The sequence below is a fragment of the Lissotriton vulgaris genome, chromosome 10 (assembly GCF_964263255.1).
Source record: "Lissotriton vulgaris chromosome 10, aLisVul1.2, whole genome shotgun sequence".
In the NCBI taxonomy this organism is placed as follows: Eukaryota; Metazoa; Chordata; class Amphibia; order Caudata; family Salamandridae; genus Lissotriton; species Lissotriton vulgaris.
Window position 1 is genome coordinate 71,064,915 of NC_141698.1, and position 18,610 is coordinate 71,083,524.

Genomic DNA, 18,610 nt, shown 5'->3' on the forward strand with positions numbered 1-18,610 from the left:
TGGAAAGGGTCAGGGACAGTGATGCTCCTTGGTTGGCCACTGGCCGGGTACCTGCTCTGATGTTCGCAGACGACACCTTGCTGTTGTCTCGAACATCATCAGGTATCCAGAGGGTCCTGGATGGTTTTGTATCCTTTTGCGCTCTGAGGGGATTGGAGATAAACTTAGCAAAGACGAAGTTTATGATCTTTCATCCCCCAAAGCGAACTCGCCCTAACCCGGTATTAAATGGCGTCCAGCTCGAAAGGGTGGAAACCTTTGTATACTTGGGGGTTACCCTGACTGAAGATTTCGGTTGGGGCCCACAGGTATCCAAATCTGCTTTGAGGTTGGCGCAGATCGGAGGGGGCATTGGTAAGTTCCATAGAACAACCCTGTTTAAGCCAGTTGCCCCAGCCCTTGAGATCTATGGGGCGCAAGCTAGACCAGCTGTGATGTATGGTGCAGAACTCTGGGGCCATAAGAGTACACCAAGCCTCCTCAAGGTGGAACAGGCCTTTATGCGGAACCTGATAGGCCTTCCCCATAGCACCCCGCTCATACCCCTGAGACTTGATCTAGACCTAGAGTCCATCTCAGAACTGCTAGCCACCCGGCCTCTATTGTATTGGAGAAGGCTCTGGACAGTGCCTGAGCTCGAGGATTACAGAGTTGAATTCGCTGCAGTCTGGGGGCACCTAAAGACCAAGAATATCCCCTGGCTAGCCCATATAAAGGCCCTTGTACACCAAATTGGTATGCCCCAATTATGGGAGACCCCGGAGGTGAGCTGCCCGAGAGTGAAGAGGATGGAGCTCTTGGCTTCCCTGAAACATTACAACCTAAGCCTTCTGCATAGCTTGACAACGCTGGGCAGTCTGTCTGCAGAATTTTTGCAGGTAAAACTTGTGTCTAAGAGGGAGGAGTTTTTGGACTTAACACAGCCTCCCCTTGCAAGAAAACTTTACACACAATTAAGACATGGTTGTCTACCTATTGGGGCATTTACTTGCAAATGGAATGGACAAGAAGAAGGAATTTGCCCAGTTTGTAATAACGCCAAAGAGGATATTGTTCACGTCTTATTCCTCTGTTCAGCCTACAGTACAATAAGGAGATGCTGGTTGGCACCGCTATGTAGAAACCTTGGTTTAAGACAATGTGCACAAGCTGTCAGAATTTTAAGATATGACACCTCCCCCTCTATTGTCTTTGCGGTATCCCGTTTTTTATATGGTATGTGGCGCAGAAGGCTCACTTTAATGAATTGCGACAATCTGTGATTAACTGGAATGTTTTGATACCATTACTTTGATAACTAACTTTTTAATAACTTTTTAACCATATTTTATTTCGTGTATGTACATATTTTATCTGTGCTTTTATGGTCTACGACCAAAATAAAGTTATCAAATGAAATGATTCTTGAACACCATATTTAAGTGGTCCCATACTAGATATCCGACATGACTTGGATTGATTTACACATCAGTCTCTACGCTGCCTTCTTTAAAAGATGTAGTTGTTAAGGTACTTCTTCAAGGAGCAAGTCTGTGATCATCATTATGGCCCTGCCAGGTTCTCTCGCCTCTGGTTCACCAAAAGAAACCCTTCCTTTCGCTTCTTCAATACAGTCTTTATTGCTTCTTTCTCTCATGGAGGTTTTTCCTCTCTCCTTGTCATGACTGTGGCTAGAACTGAAATCGATGCATATTGGCCCAAGCCTTTCCGAGGTTTAAAACGCTTCTTTCTTATTTAAAACAAATACTTGCAATCAGTTCCTGAGAAAACAAGGGGGAGGAGCAACAGAAAGGGAGAACACTGGAGCACACTTGCTGTATTGATCTATGCTCCCAAGAATGTTCTGACAATCCTCTACTGCTTTTTATATATCTCTGGTCCTCTCTAGCTATAGGAATAGGCTTTGTACTTGAGAATAGTTGTAATCTGTGAAAAATCCATCTTTTTGTGCGGTTTCCAATTTCTTTTCTTGGAGCCACTTCAGTGCCTTCTCTGAACAAAGGCCTACCTTTCATGGCAGCTCACACCCAGATCATGTGAGGAATGACACTCCTATCCTTTCCCCCCTCGCCACGCCAACACAACCTCAACATCATCTCTTACGCCGATGACACTCAACTGATTCTATCACTCACCAGAGACCCCAACACTGCCAAAACCAACCTGCATGAAGGAATGAAAGAAGTAGCCGAATGGATGAAACACAGCCATCTGAAACTGAACTCAGACAAAACAGAAGTCCTCATCCTAGGCACCTCCCCCTCCGCCTGGGATGACTCTTGGTGGCCAGAGGCCCTTGGAAAAGCACCCATCCCGACGGACCACGCACGGAACCTGGGCGTCATCCTGGACTCCTCACTCTTGATGACCAGACAAGTCAACGCCGTTTCTTCATCTTGCTTCAACATTCTTCGCATGCTCAAAAAAACATTTCGCTGGATCCCCACCAAAACTAGAAAAACGGTCACCCACGCACTGGTCACGAGCCGCCTGGACTACGGAAACACCCTATACGCCGGTACCACCGCAAAACTCCAGAAAAAACTCCAACGCATCCAGAACGCTTCAGCCAGGCTCATATTAGACATCCCGCGTAAAGAACACATCTCTGGTCACCTGAAAAACCTCCACTGGCTCCCCGTCAATAAGAGGATTACTTTCCGCCTCCTAACCCACGCACACAAAGCACTTTACGAAATTGGACCCGAATGCCTCAACACACGACTGTCCTTCTACACCCCCTCCCGCCAGCTACGATCCTCCAACCAAGCCCTTGCCACTGTACCTCGCATCAACAAAACCACCATGGGAGGGAGATCCTTCTCCTACCTGGCAGCTAAAACCTGGAACTCACTTCCCACTCACCTTTGCCTTACTCAGAACCACCTAGCATTCAGAAAGCAACTTAGAACGTGGATTTTCGACAAGTAACTCCCCACCCTTCTTCAAGCACCTTGAGACCCTCTGGGTATGTAGCGCGCTATATAAATCTCTTGACTTGACTTGACTTGACAGTGAAGCAATGATATCTAAAGGAGCCTTTTAGTGCAAAAGATGTGAGCAAATGTTCAGAAAGGTTGGGATTTTTCCTTGACCTTCTGAGGGCTAGAGTGGTTGGCTTTTTGAAGGAGCCGTAAGAGGCTGGGGGAAAACCAAGCTCGGCCTAAGTCTGCCATTGTGTAGAACTAACGAGACAAAAGCGCCCATGTCATGACTAGGGGTATCTGCCTGCTGGTTGGTGCTTCTTTTCTATAGTGGGAGAGTGTGGAAGATCCCCCGAACAGAGAGGGATTCCGATGACTGGAAAAAACTGCATACTAGTGGTAACTGGGCATTTGACTGTATGCCTGATTAGACGGATGAGAAGCCTTTTTACCTCTTGAACCCATAGAGTGTTGTTCCAGAAAGCTTCCCTTAAAATATGGGGGCTTTTCTATACCAAGGAAGGTATTACAGAACTTGTCCTGAATGTTGGGAGTTTAAAATTTTCCGTCTTTGGCGGGCTGGTAAAAGGTGCCAAATGTACCCGATAAAATCATAGCTACATATTCTTTGTTTGCCTTATTCTGATACTTTTGCCTTGAAGTTTAAGGCTCCAATGTGAACATGAAAATTAGGTGTTTGCCTTAGTGAAGCCCTTCATGGTTGCAGCTTCAAGTCTTGCCCTTCTGATGCAGTACTAAGCTAGAATGCTTCATCCAGCATGCTGGATGAAGATCGTATCTAGGTGGCTACAATTTTGTGGGTTGTCCTGCTTTGAACCATTTTTCAGCAGGATCACAGAAGTTAGTTTTCTATCTGGGGAAGCCCTCCGTGACAGATGCTTTTCACCTAGTCCTACTGATAATTTTCAACTTCTAGACAATGTATGTCAGAATGGAAATTTGAGACTGCACGAAGCAAGAACTATTACTCAACCTCAGCCCATTACTGGCTGGCCCCAAGGCGGGTTAAGGCCCAGTGCTCCATAAGTCTTGGGTAAGGCAAATCTACTGCCTGCATCCTTCCATGTTCATCGCTGTATGCCTTGGATATGGCTGACATCTTGGCACCAATTTGATTTGAATTGGATTTTCTCTTATGTTGAGCTTAAGGAATGTTTTTGGTATTTGAATATATTCATTTGTATTAATTTTTATGTCCTGTTGATGATTAAATTGTGATCCTTTTAACTAAAGTTTTGGAAATGAATGACCTAAATATTTCATAATTTTTTGTACTTTTAGAGTTTCTGTTTATATACTAGGCACACTTTTCTCTGAGGAAAGACTTGCTGTTTTGTCACAGGATCTAGGTTAAATATTACGAACTAAGGACCTAGTTCAGATTTTGGCAGATGGATTGCTCCTTCAAAAACGTGAAGGACATGCCGCCTGCTGTATTACAAGTGTCACAGTATATAACTGACTTGTCATGTTTGTGATGGAGTGACCTGACCGCCTAACTCTAAAGCCGGGCCTCAATTATTTTGACTTGTTTTGAGCTTTGCTCAAGGGCACATCACAACTGCAGTCACGTTCTTCATTACTGTACAAAATCTGGTTTCCTATACAGCCCAATCATCATTTCCCTTATCACAATCCATTACCTTATTGCCACGGAATCTTAGACATGCAAGGAAAAATAATTAGTAGTTATAATACTGTCTTCTTTTTCAGTCAAAACAAAAAAGGTATTACCTACAGTAACATTTTAATTCTCTTCCAGGGGATCCTCCTCAAAAGTCATAAGCACTGAATATTCCCGCCCACGTGTGGGGACCCTGGAAATAATATAAAAATATATATGCAAGTCACATATAAATAGCGCCACATATATGTATGCACATATATAATTTTTTCTCACACCAATGCAGCCCCAAAAATGAGGCTAAACAATGTAAATACTCATACACACACTGAATTAGCAATGAAATAAAAACACATTAGGTCAAATAGCCCTTGAGTTCTGTGTTTTAATGAGCAAAATTCTGAAAATTGCTAGTAAATAGACATTGTTAGCCCACAGGCTGCATTGTAAAGCAATATCACAGAAAATTAAACCATTTTCATCAAAAACTGGCACCGTGCCTTTAAGGCAGCCATGACCCCTGGCTTCCCATCATGCCTCAGGGGTGACAGTTAGGTCAGTTGTTCTTTCCGGCTCCCACTCTTTTTGACTTCCTGGCAAAAAAATACTAGTGATTTTCTTCAAATTCTATTTTCACTCGACGTCTTTTGGGCTTAAAGTGTTAGTGCTGCCTTTTTTGAGTTTAAAGAAAAGGAATTTTTCTGTCAAAAATGCCTTCTCTTTTTGACACCTGCCCTTCCTGTGGGAAGAAGGCCAGGACTGATACACACCCTGTGTGTATCTGTCTCCCTGAGACACACTCTGCAGATACTTGTGAACACTACAAGAATCTTTCTAAGAGAACCCTCAAGGATAGAGAGAGGATAAGGATCTATGGCCTCTCTGAAAGAGGTAGGTCTCCTAAGAGACTGAAACAACGAAGGACGTGATAGATGTCGAGAGAAGTTCTGACTTGTTCACCTTCGGCGTCGGGATCGTCTTCGAAGTGTCCAGCGACGACCAAGTCGAAGACGAGTCATCTTCCTTCGACGATGAAGACTTCAGCGTCGAGATCCAAAGTACCTCAGCTGACGTCAACCGGACGTCGTTCGACGTCGAGGGAAAGGTCTCCATTGACGCATAGGAGCTCAACGTAGAGACGGGCGGCGTCGACGCAACATCACAGGCCTTCGACGGCGAAGCTTCCTCCGTCGACGCCTAGTCATAAGCGTTCGACGTCAAGGAACACTCCGTCAGCGTCTCACCACCGGCGTTCGACGTCGAGACGCACTCCGTCGGCGCATCATCACCGGCACTCGACGTCGAAGCAGTCTCCGTCGACGCTGCACCACCGGCGCTCGACATCGAAGCACCCTCCGTCGGCGTCAACGCATTGACTCTTGATGTCGAGTCGGTTGTCGTCGACTTCTCAACGTCAAAGTCCTACGTCGAGGCAAGTCTCTCCATCTGAACCCCAGAGCCGTTTGACGTAGATCCATAGATCTCCGCAAGGAGAGGTTCAACTAGCCTCGGCTCTGCTTCCATCATCGGTGTCGAGGCCAGCCCTGCCCAGGTCCAAGTCGACCCAGAAGGCTGCGACGTCGAGTTTACCATCTCCGTCACCAGGTCGCAGTCCGCTGTTGCAGCAGAAATCTCCACAGTCGCTGTTGGCGGCAGAGGGAGAGATGACCTCAGGGAGGCACTAGATCTATTGACAATTCTCCTGGGAGCAAGAGTACTCCTGCTAAAAGAAAGAGGGGTCCAGCGGATCAGGCACCACGGAGTCGCTCAAGATCCTGCTCTAGAAGCCTCTCCAAAGAGAATTCGCCTCCAGTGAGTCTTTCATCTTCGTCAGGCTCTCACTCTTCTCACCGGAAAAGATCTCCAGATGTCGTGATATACTCATCCGACCGCGAGAGGTCCAGGCATTCTCCTGCTCGTTCGCTGCATGAGCAGAGGAGATCACCCCCGCCAACAAGTTCGCCTCTGAGGAGAGATACTCAGAAGTCCCCACCCATCCGGTTATCACCAAGATGGTACAGGCCTCTCCATCGCTGGGCGCCAGACAAGGAAACAGCGGCCAGGCTGGCAGCAGATCAAGACAGACCAGTGTCCAGTCCCAGAGAACGATTGCGCACCCCAATGGGCTCCAGCAGACGGAGGTCCAGTTCTCGTGCAGAAGAAGGGAACGCAGATCTCCCACTTCTTCCTCTTCTGCTACTCGGTCTCACAGGGATTATTCTCTGCCCTTGACGGACAGTCCTCCATCCAGGATATCGCCTGTGGATGACATCTTTACCTTCCAAGACATCTTGGGCAGAGGGGGTCTTAAGCTAGGAGTTCCCATGACAACGCACCAGACCAAAACCTCACAAATTTTCGAGACTTGGCACCAGAGGTCTGCGCCCAAACCTCTGCTACCCTTGGTTGCGGGGATTATAGAACCGGTTATGGTGGTGTTCCTCACACCAGCGACAATAAAGGCCGCTCCAGCGAGGATTCTAAAGAAATACCGCTCGCCAGAGGAGGATCCTCTCTTCCTCAGAGCCGATCCGCCACCAGACTCTCATCATCGCAACGGCGAGAAAATCCCATGCTGTAGCTTCCTCTTCCACAGTACCTCCTTATAAGGAGAGCAAGTTGCAGGATTCATGGGGAAGAAGAGTCTGCAACACCTCAGCCTCACTCCTGAAAGTTTCCAATGCAGAAGCGCTTTTGGGCCGCTATGATAGGTCCCTCTGGGATTCTCTACAGCGGTTCATCGAAAAACTTCCGCAAGAGGAGAGAAAGGACTTTGAGGAGATTCTATTGGAGGGCAGTCAAGTCTCCAACCAAATCATCTGCGCTGCAGCGGACAGTGCGACCCTCTCAGCGCATGGCTATGCTCACGGAGTGTGCACAAGAAGGTCTTCCTGGCTTCGTCTTACTGCATTGAAACCAGAAGCTCAAGCCCGGATCTTGAACTTGCCGTTTTCAGGAACATCATTGTTTGGGGCAAGTACCGATGAAGAGATGCAGCGGATGAAAGCAGAATTAGACATTCTTAAAGCTGTGGGGCTTGAAAAGAAAAAAGAGTTTCAAAGGAAGTTTTGACCCTACAACAAAGTCTTTTCCAAGCAGAGGGTTCAAACTCCTCAGTGGCAGAAGGGTCAGGACCAACAGGGGCAGCAGAAGTCTCAATATAGAGGCAGCGTAATTCCAGAGGCGGTGGAAATCAACGCCAGGGCAACAATTCCAACAAAGTCCAATCCAAGCAATGAGTTCTTCCTTCCTCCAGCGCAGTTAACCACTCCAGTGGGGGTGAAGCATCGCACATCATATGGAAGAGTGGCATACCATTACAAAAGATCGCTGGGTGTTAGCTACACTTCAGAATGGATACTGTCTTCGTTTCCAACATCTGCCTCCACCCGTTCCTCCAACGCCAACATCAAGCCATCAGCAGAGCCTTCTGAAAAAGGAAGTGGCTATCCTGCTCGAAAAGTTAGCCATCGAGAGGATGCCAATCTCTCAAAGGGGGGGAAGGAGTGTATTCACGATATTTTTTTGGTCAGGAAAAAGGGCCAGAAGGCAGAATACAGACCCATTCGCATGTTGGCGCTTTATCAAATATATCCACATCTCAGGAGAGGAGATTGGATGTGTTCGCTGGACCTACAAGATGCATATTTTCATGAGCTCATGCTCACAGAAGATTCCTTTGGTTCCGGGTGGGGACCTCTCACTACCAGTTCAAAGTCCTCCCGTTCGAGTTGAAGTCAGCACCTCGAGTGTTCACGAAGTGCGTCGCAGTGGTGGCGGCCGCTCTGCGCCGCAGGGGTGTCTTCGTGTACCCATACCTGGACGACTGGCTGTTGAAAGGTCCTTCCCCAGACAGTGTAAGAAATCATAGATCTCTTTGCGGACGACGAACACCAAATGCTGAGACTTCGCCTCAAGATTCTACCGCCCAGGGTCGAAAGGGAATGCCCTTTTGATAGACTGGTAAGGGGAATTTGTGTACGCCTTTCCACCCCTTCCGCTAATCCCGAAGGTGGTGAGCAAGCTGTCAAACTCGTGCACAACGATGATCCTCATTGCACCCGAGTGGCCGAGATAATGGTGGTACACGGACCTTCTCCATCTGTCAGTGACCCCGCACAGGAGGCTGCCATGCAGGCCGGACCTGCTATCCAAGATGAACGGGAAGATTCATCATCCCAACCTTCCGTCACGGAGCTTGGCAGCCTGGCTCCTGAGGTCATACAATACGGCCACCTAGGGCTGCCGCAAGGCTGCATGTCCATATTGAAAGAGGCACAGTGTCCTTCCACGAGACATTCTTATGCATGCAAGTGCCCTTCTATATGTGGTGTATGCAGAACAACTGTCATCCTATCAAGGGTCAGGAGGAAGTTATTCTTCCTTATTTATTGTATTTGGCTAAAGCAGGGTTGAAGTTTAATTCTATTAAGGTGCATTAGGCTGCTATAACAGCTTATAGGCGATCACCTTTCCAACCGTCTTCTTTCCAGTTGCAAGCTGTCAAGGATTTTCTGCAGGGGTTGAAAAAGGTTTATCCCCCAGTGTGACCTTCGTCACCTCCCTGGGAGATGAACCTGGTGCTATCAAAATTGATGGGTCTACCTTTTGAACCCATTCATAGAGCAACTTTGCAGCATATTTCGTGGAAGGCTGCTTTTTTGGTAGCAATCACCTCAGCTCGCAGGGTGAGCGAAATTCAAGCTCTCTGTGCCAAAGAGCCTTACACAGTGTTCCATCTGAATAGGGTAGTGTTGAGGACACATCCTTCTTTTCTACCTAAGGTGGTGTCAGATTTTTTTGTAAATCAGACTATCTCTCTACCCACCTTTTTTTCCAATCCCTCCACTCCAGCTTAGAGGGCATTGCATTCCTTGGACCTGAAAAGAGTTCTGAAATGTTATCTTGATAAGTCCAAGATTGTACGGAATATGTGACGAAATCCCGCAATCAAAAATCCTGCATACCATGACTCTGCATTAATTACAACGCCGAGCCATTACTCCGCAGTACAATCACTCCGCAAAATTTGACCCCGCATATAACTTTACAACGCATGCCTTTTCAACACAAAGTGGGGTAAACTTAGAAAATGTACTTAAATATATATATATATATATATATATATATATATATATATATATAATATATATATATATATATATATATATTCCACCAGATGCAGGTACCCAATTTGAGTGAGATCACACGAGAGGAAATATCTCCGTTCATTTATTGACTGCCTGCAGACATACACACTCAGATGCTTTCTCTCACAAGTTCATCTGCTGGATGCGTTTCGGGACCAAGTCCCTTCTTCGGCAGCATTTAGTTCATTGAAGATCCCAGCGCAGAGCCACGCATATACTTGCTTAAATGCCTGCCTCCTGGGCGTGGCACCGCACCGCCTTCTGGATACTGTAGTGCGCAGCTTGTTCCCCCATGTGGGTGCGCTGAGCAGTCTTCTGAGTAAAATCATATATTCCCCAGTGGGTAGAGAGACAGTCCTGCTGAACTTGCATGCCCCGCTCTGTGTTAGTCAATCCGGACGGGCGGGCCTCCTCCTGCCAAGGTGCCAGCTCCACTCAGGTTCCCAAAACGAGGGGCGTTTCGTTTTGGGAGCAAGAATGGATGCTTTAACCATTCATGCTTTTACAACGAATTTAATTGTAAAAGCATGCGTGGTAAAAGCATATAATATATAATGGCATGCGTTGAATTATTTTGTTGAGTAACGGTACCTGCGTTATAATGGTATGAGGAGTAAAGGTATCTCAAGGTGGATAGTTTCTTGTATTAAGCTGGCTTATCAATTGGTGCAGAAGACCCTAGTGTTTCCTCCCAAGGCGCATTCTACCAGAGGGAAAGCGACCACTACAGCTTTTGTTAATAATGTGCCTATGTCTGAGATTTGTAAGGCGCCGACCTGGAGGTCCGTCCATACATTTACCAGGTATTACTGTCTAGATTCAGACACCAGAGCGGATACCCAAGTAGGCCAGGCCTCCTTGCGGAATCTGTTTAACAGCTGAGTTAGACTGTTCCAATGGTGGTGTTTGGGTCATGTTTTCTTCTCATTTGCCTGCAGGTGGTTGGTTGGGATTGCTATTCTATTCAGTGCTTATGGCTATTGATGAGGATCCCCTGGAAGAGAAGGATAAGTTACTTACCTGTAATCCTAGTTCTCTTCCAGGGGTATCCTCATCAAAGTCATAAGCAACCCACCCTCCTCCCCTGGCAAATGAGATATGATTCAATGGTTTTCTAAATTCTTGTTGAGCCCTGTCTTCAGGGTTATGCAAAGAACAACTGATCTAACGGTCACCCCTGAGGCATGATGGGAAGCCAGGGGTCATGGCTGCCTTAACGGCACAGTGCCAGTTGTTGATGAACATGGTTTCATTTTCTGTGATATTGCTTTACAATGCAGCCTGTGGGCTAACAATGTCTATTTACTGGCAATTTTCAGAATTTATGAGTGTTTTGCTCATTAAAATACAGAGTTCAAGGGCTATTTGACCTAATGTGTTTTTTATTTCATTGCTAATTCAGTGCATGTATGAGTATTTACATTGTTTAGCCTCATTTTTGGGGCTGCATTGATGTGAGAAAAAATGATATATGTGCATAAATATATGTGGCGCTATTTATATGTGATTTACATATATATATTTTTATATTATTTCCGGGGTCCCAGCACGTGGGCGGGAATATTCAGTGCTTATGACTTTGATGAGGATACCCCTGGAAGAGAACTAGGATTACAGGTAAGTAATTTATTCTTACCTACAAATATATGTTTGCAAAATTCTTAATGACTTTGCATAGAATTACTTTTTATTTAATGTAATTGTTTTGTTTACCTTTGCCAGCATGTATAATGCAGCTGTTCAGGTGATAAAGTAAGTTATACACTTACTTATAATGGCACAATTTTTTTCAGTTGTAATTGAAAATCCTTTAGTTCAGACAAAAGATGCAGAGAAAGAAGAAAAGTTTAATCCAACAACACCAAGGTAATGTTACTACAACATTAATAGCTATACGTTAAAAAAACTGATAATCACATTACTGTGTTATTCAAATGCTACCCATGAATAGCCCCTGTTAAGTTATTATCCAATTTAAACTGATCTTCATTTAATTGATCGCAGACCGATGAAGAGCTGATTTAGTCTTTGAAGTTGCTGAACTCCTAATACTCAGAGAGTAGAAACGCTGTTTCATTTATAAGACTAAAGAAGTGCTTGCGAATAAATAGTTAAATACAATATTGATCAATCAGTTTTGATTATTCAGACCGTCTACTTAAGTTAGACATCAGTAAACTATTGTGATCAAGGGCTTTGATCCATAAGGCTCCAAAAAATCGACGTTGGGATGTACCTAGTCTCATAGGAAAATAAATCAAATCAGTGGCTCTTGTCAGTTGCCACAAATGTCACTCAAAGGGCTCCAATGGTAGCCTATATGGTATAACTATTCCACATCAAATGTGGTATGTACTTTCTTGATTATAAATGTCACATCCATGTGGTATATTCTCTGTGTTCGTGTCTGCTGGAGATACCGATCAGCATCCTAAAACGACCTTTTAGAACTTTATTGAGACTGACCAGAGCCCTTGATCAGAATTGTTTACATGGCAGACTGTGGTGTCTCCATATGTTTATTACATAAACAATGTCCACGGGTCTAAATGCAAGAAATTACTACCTCTACAAAGATGTGATCTGAAAAACAGCAAATGATATAAATGTGTAAGTAATCCTGGAATTCTCCTAAAGAACAAGGATACCCATCAGCCACCACACGGTACCGCCCTGGTCATCATCTGGGATACCTTTTGACCTTCCCATTATGAGACATAAATGATGAACAGAGGACTAGATGAAATGTCCTACATTAAATTATGACTCACCATACGGTCCTTCAGATGTTAACTGTTGATCTAATGTGATGGGTAAAGAAAAATTGCAGTGCATGTAAGTGTAAAAAAAAGTGGATTAAGATTGGGTAAATGAGCAACACTGTATTTTATTGTTTTTACTCCGTTCTCCAAGATTAAAAACAGAGCAAAAAAGAGCAGTTTAAACAAATATCTGCCCAGATTAAATTTAGGTCGACATGTTTCAGCAATATAAATGGACCCTCTTGTTGTTGCCTTCCTCAGGACCTACAATAGTGATTGCTACTGCAATGTGCAACATGAACAAAAATGTATTAGCAAATAAAGGAAAAGAAAAATATCACCTGAAATCCTAGGTGTCTACTGATTCCTTTCTGCATGTGGGCTGATTGGCCACTAAGAAAGAAATACAATTATTACTGAGTTATAGTTTGCATCTTAAAAAGGTATAGGCAACGTGTCAGGTGTCTTACTGTCGACATCCTGGTATTACATAAATGCATTTTGCAAATATTAGCATTCGTTACATCATTGATGTAATATCACCCCTGCTTACCTATTTTGCAGGAGGAAACGGTCTCACCTCACCTGGCTACGAAGGCACCGCTCTAAACCCGGAGAGAAAATAAACAAGAAACAATGTTAAATGTTCCATTTCCTCCTATGCCTCTGTGTATTCTCAAATACAAGTTCCTCATTCGTTCGTAATATTGTTATGTATAGATGTATCCCATTAGGCGGATTAACTCTTATTCCACAGTTCAGTGACATGCTGAAACCAGGAAATAAAAGATTCTAGTGCTGTTTTTTGGCATCATTGATGTATGGTGCCCCATATTCTCATACACTGCCCAGTTCTAGTGTATAATGGCGATAGCCTCAAGGCCACCATCTTTGTATGTATCTTATAGGTCTCTAAAGCTAGGAGCTTTTTACATCATGGTAACTCTCTTACAAATTCCATTGCGAGGTCACTACAGTGCGGTTACATATCAAATGAGTATCTCAAGCCTTGAATAGCAAGATGCCAAACTCTTTTGAAGTTCTACCCGGCACAGTGGTAATCTGTTGTTAACTATATATTGTCATCTGGTGCCAGTATATCGACCGAAGGCAGGCTATCGGAATACATCATGTCGTCTGTGCCCTCCCTTAACCATGATGTTCATCCTAACAGGAGCGCTAAACGTGTAGCCCCCCTTACCTGTCCGTCGGTACTTCACACCAGCATCCAAGCCGTCTCGGGGAGGTACTGAGCGGTTCTGGTTGGCAGTATTTACTGAAGTAAATACGGCCAACCAGAACCGCTCGGTACCTCCCGAGACGGCTTGGACGTTTTTTACGGAAGGTGCTAAGGTCTTGGGGGGGGGGGGGGGGGGTGATGGCGACTTGGCCCACCCTAAAAGGCTTTGCCTAGTGTTTTGATTTTTTTTTACACTAGTAACCCCAGGTAAGGGTGGGCCTTAGCGCGCCCATACCGCCGGGGTCCTCCTCACATCACACTGGTCCTGACGAAAGCCTGACAAACTGTTCTTTTAAAGGCAGAAACATGTTGACCAACACTCTTGGGAGAAAAATAGACTTCTAATTTGGTCCTTTATCCCACACTTTTGTTTTTACTCATGTTCAATTGGCAAAACAAATAAAGCACTTTTTTTTAAACTTAATTGGACATTTTTAAATTCACTTATATCACTCTTCACCAATCACTGAACCAGCTCCGCAGTAAACTGGCGTTGTAGCACACTAGGGTGGCATTCAGCCGCTCCTGGTGGGGCCAATGATGAAGCATGTCACCAACTAGGGTGGTGAGTGAGGGCTTTCAGAAAAACCAAAAGTGGTTTCATTCACGAGTTAACGTTACAGTGAATGTGGATACATGCTTGCTCTTATTGTATTTTTGATACACTCCTTTGTTGTTGTTCGGTCTTTGCTAGAGAGGAGTAGGAGTGTTCTCACTGTTCCCTTCCTCTCCTGTTGTTCTGTACATATCCACAAAGCACCCCACAAAGCAACTCTACAACACCTTACATGTTTTTTTTACGTGGAAGGTAGCTTTCCTAGTGGTGATTACCTCACCTTGCAGGGTGAGCAAGATCCAAGCTCTGCTAAAAAAAAACCATATAGTGTTTCATCTCAATAGAGTTGTTTTAAGAACCCACCCCTTCTTCCTTCCAAAGGTGGCGACCGATTTCCATGTCAACCAAACCATTTCACTCTCTCCACTCATTCCTGAAGAGGGTGTTAAAGTTCTATTTGGACAGGTCTAAATTGATTAGAAAATCTGATCAACTATTCATTAATTATGGTTCGATCAGAACAGGGTTTTCAGCCTCTAAGAGTTTCATATCCAGGCGGATAGTTTCATGTATCAAATTAGCTTATCTGTTAGCGTGGACACCCAAGGCTCATTCCACTAGAGGAAAAGCGGCTACAACTGCTTTTCTTAACAATGTACCGATTTCTGAGACCTGTAAAGCAGCCACTTGGAGATCTATACATACATTTAATGACACTATTGTCTTGATTCAGATACCAGAGCAGACACCCAAGTAGGCCAAGCCTTCTTGAGGAATCTGTTTCAACTCTGATTAATTCTGGTTGTTTGTTGGGTGATTCCTTCTCATTTACCTCCAGGCGGAGGATGGGCTTGCTATTCTATTCAGTGCTTATGACTATTGATGAGGATCCCCTGGAAGAGAAGCACAAGTTGCTTACCTGTAATCCAAGTTCTCTTCCAGGGGTATCCTCATCAAAGTCATAAGCAACCCACCCGCCTCTCCAGGCAAATGAGACTGTTTTATTGTTAAGCTATATCTTTGTGCTCTGACCTTCGGGTCTCCGCAAAGACCAACTGACCTAACTGTCTCCCCTAAGGCATGATGGGAAGCTTTCGTTTTCTATGCTATTGGTTTTCAATGCAGCCTGTAGGCTAACAATGCCTGCTCTTTTGCAGTTTTCATGAGTCTACTCATTAAAAAGAGTTCAAGTGATACTTGCTCTCCAATATATGACCTCATTTTCGTCCGGGTAGCGGCCATCTTGGACGTGACACGCGCTCGGTGCGGTCAGCGGTCCAGTCGTTGCACGCATGTCCCCAGCATTGGCCATATCCTATTTAAATGTGTCTGTGCCGAACGCGCAGCGGGCGAGCACAGCGGGCGTGCCGATGACCCGCCGAAGGCGCGATAAAGGCAAGCCCGTCTCCGCCCGTCAGCGCCAAGGCAGGGCTCACGGCGAGTCATGCTGCTAGATTTGTCCCCAATCATCACAATGACACGTTCATTCAGTACTCTAGCACTGTTTTAAGGTCCTTAGGAGTTCCATGCTGCCCCTCCCACTTTACTAGTACTGCCGGCCCGAGAGTACTTTGGCGTGCCCGGACTGTGGCTTTTTGCCATCCATACAGCTCCACTTGGCTGAGCTGAGGGTCGACCCCTGCCCCCAGGGCTCTTTCAAAGCCTGCCTCATTAATTCCAGATCTCTGAAGCTGCATCATGCTGACATTGCCGACCTGGTGTTGGACAATGATCTTGATCTAATATTCATCACGGAGACATGGCTTGACACGTTCTCTAATCCCATCGTTGCCCTTGCCACCCCCTCGGGTTATAAAATCCATCGGACTGACCGCCCAGTTGGGAGGGGGGGGTGTTGCCATTATATATAGAGAACACTGGGCTCTGCAGTGTGAGTCCTCCACTATATGGGGAGGCTGTGAGGCCATGGATTTCAACCTCCAATTGTCACCTCACTTCACATTGGGGGGTTCATTATTATACCGTCCACCGGGCCCAGCGGGTGTCTTCTTGGATGCCTGCGGCGATGCTCTAGCTGATAGTCTCAAGGTCCTCCAACTACCTTCTCTTGGGGGATTTCAATCTACATCTTGACTCCTTGGAGTCTGCTGATTCTGCGGCCTTCATGGAAAATCTCCAGTTGGCTATGCTCTCTCAATGGGTGACGGATCCGACTCACAAGGGGGGTCAAATTTTTTATCCTATTTGCTCCAACTTCCCGGTGCTTGTCAGAAAGCCAGTCCCGATCACCTGGTCGGACCACTTTCCTATATTCTTCGCATGGTCCACCCAGAGCCAGCGGCAATTAGCTAACTGCTATCGCCCCCCACGACCAGGAAGCTGGACGCAGGTCTTCTTAGCGCCCATCTGGCGGCCTCACGCCCAACCCTTTTAGGTGATCTGCAGGACAATGTCACCACATTCTCTAGTTGGACTAGTGGTTCAGTTAGTGCCCTTTCAGCACCTGGTCCCTGCAAACTGGGGAGAGAGACCCCCTCTAAGCCTTGGTTCACCCCGGAGCTAAAGACTCTTAAGCATGCCTGTAAGGTTTTAGAGAGAGCATGCCGGGTCAGCGGCTATTGCCACATTGCCAAACAGGCTCTTAGAGTCAAACAGAAAATCTACTATTCAGCCATTGCCACGGCTAAAGGCAAGCATTTTGCTACTCGCATTGATCGAGCGAATAAAAATTCCAAGGAAATCTTCGCCATTGTGCAGACTTTTGCAACGCCCTGTGCCCAGGATGCCGTGCCCCCCCCCCCCTCCCCCCTGACATCTGGTGCAACACCTTGGCAAAACACTTTAGGTATAAAAAGTATGGACATTCAAGAATCCTTTCTGAAAAACCTTAAGCCGACCCGACTGTTCCATCGGGTCGTCCGGTGAGGAATTTGTTCCATTCTCTTTCGGCTTTTAGCCCTATTGACCCATTGGCCTCGTGCAGAATCCTTGGAGCATTGAAGTCGGGCTCCGCCAAGGATCCTTGCGCGGCTAGGCTGTTGGCCGAGCTGTCTGATGTGATCAATCCGGAAGTTAATCTTCTGCTCAATCAGTCGCTTCGCGAGGCCTGTGTTCCGTTCTCCTGGAAGCAGGCTCTCATACTGCCTCTGCTCAAGAAGCCAACCCTGGATCCGTCGGTTCCTGCCAACTACTGACCTATCTCGCTCCTGCCTAGCTTGGCGAAGGTCTGCGAATAGGCAGTTACCTCTCAGCTCACCAACTATGTTGAGAAGGTGGGTTAGTTGCACCCGGTGCAATCGGGGTTCCGTGCTTCGTATAGCACGGAGTCAGCTTTGCTGGAGGTGGCGGAAGCTATACGGGACTGTTTGGATGCTGGTGGGAGAGCAGCCTTGGTGATGCTGGATCTCCCGGCGGCATTCGACACGGTGACCCACTCTCTCCTTCTTGATCGTCTTACTGACATCGGCATTGTGGGCTCAGCTTAGAGCTGGCTTAGATCCTTTTTGGAGGATAGGTCACAGCAAGTTTTGCTGCCCCCCTGCGCTTCGGCGCCCATGCCTTTTTCCACCGGCGTCCCACAGGGCTCCTCACTTGGCCCCCTTTTGTTCAACATCTATGTGACTCCCCTGGTTTATCTGGCGGAGTCTCTGGGGGCTAAGGTGATGGCCTATGTGGATGACACGCAGCTGTTGTTCTCCTGGAAGCGTGGTGAGGACTCGGTCAGCTCGCGCAGCACTGTCTTGCTGCTGTGTTTCGCTGGCTGGCTAATGCACAGCTAAAGTGCAACGAAGAGAAATCGGAGGTTCTCTTGTTTGGCACGTTCCCGGTGGACTTCAGAGCTAGGCTGTGGCCGCATGACTTCCCGCCCCCTCTGTCCGATAAGGGTCTTGCAAAATATCTGGGGGTTTGGTTTGAGGAAAACTTAACTTTCGCGACACAAGTGAAGAAGTTAACAGGGACATGTTTTGGCACCCTGAAAATCCTGAGGAAATTCCTCCCTCTCCTGCCAGCCGCTGCTAAAGAGACGGTTGTCCGGGCGCTGATCCTTTCCCGCCTGGACTATGCCAATGCTCTCCTGGTGGGATGCCCGGGCTAGCTGACCAGGAAGCTGCAGGTAGTCCAGAACACGGCAGCGAGACTCCTCCTGGGACTTTCTACCAGGCAGAGCATGCGCGTCCATCTTCGTCACCTGCACTGGCTCCCAGTTGAGTCTCGTCTTAAATTTAAAATGCTGTCCATTGTCCAACGGGCTTTGTATGGGTTGGGCCCGCTCTATCTTCAGAAGCGCTTTGCCTTCTATAGACCTCCTAGGCAACTGCGGTCCTCTGACCAACTCCTAATACAGAACCCCCAGTTTAATTGCCACAGGCTG

General features: G+C 46.3%; 1 protein-coding gene across 1 annotated transcript in view; it reads left to right on the forward strand.

Annotated features, from left to right (window-relative positions):
* MEIOB (meiosis specific with OB-fold) overlaps nt 1–18,610 on the forward strand; it is a 546,591-nt gene that overhangs the window by 21,878 nt on the left and 506,103 nt on the right. The window contains exon 3 of the mRNA XM_086939725.1: nt 11,513–11,585. Coding sequence (XP_086795851.1) covers nt 11,513–11,585 — 73 coding nt within the window. The remainder of the gene's footprint in view (nt 1–11,512; nt 11,586–18,610) is intronic.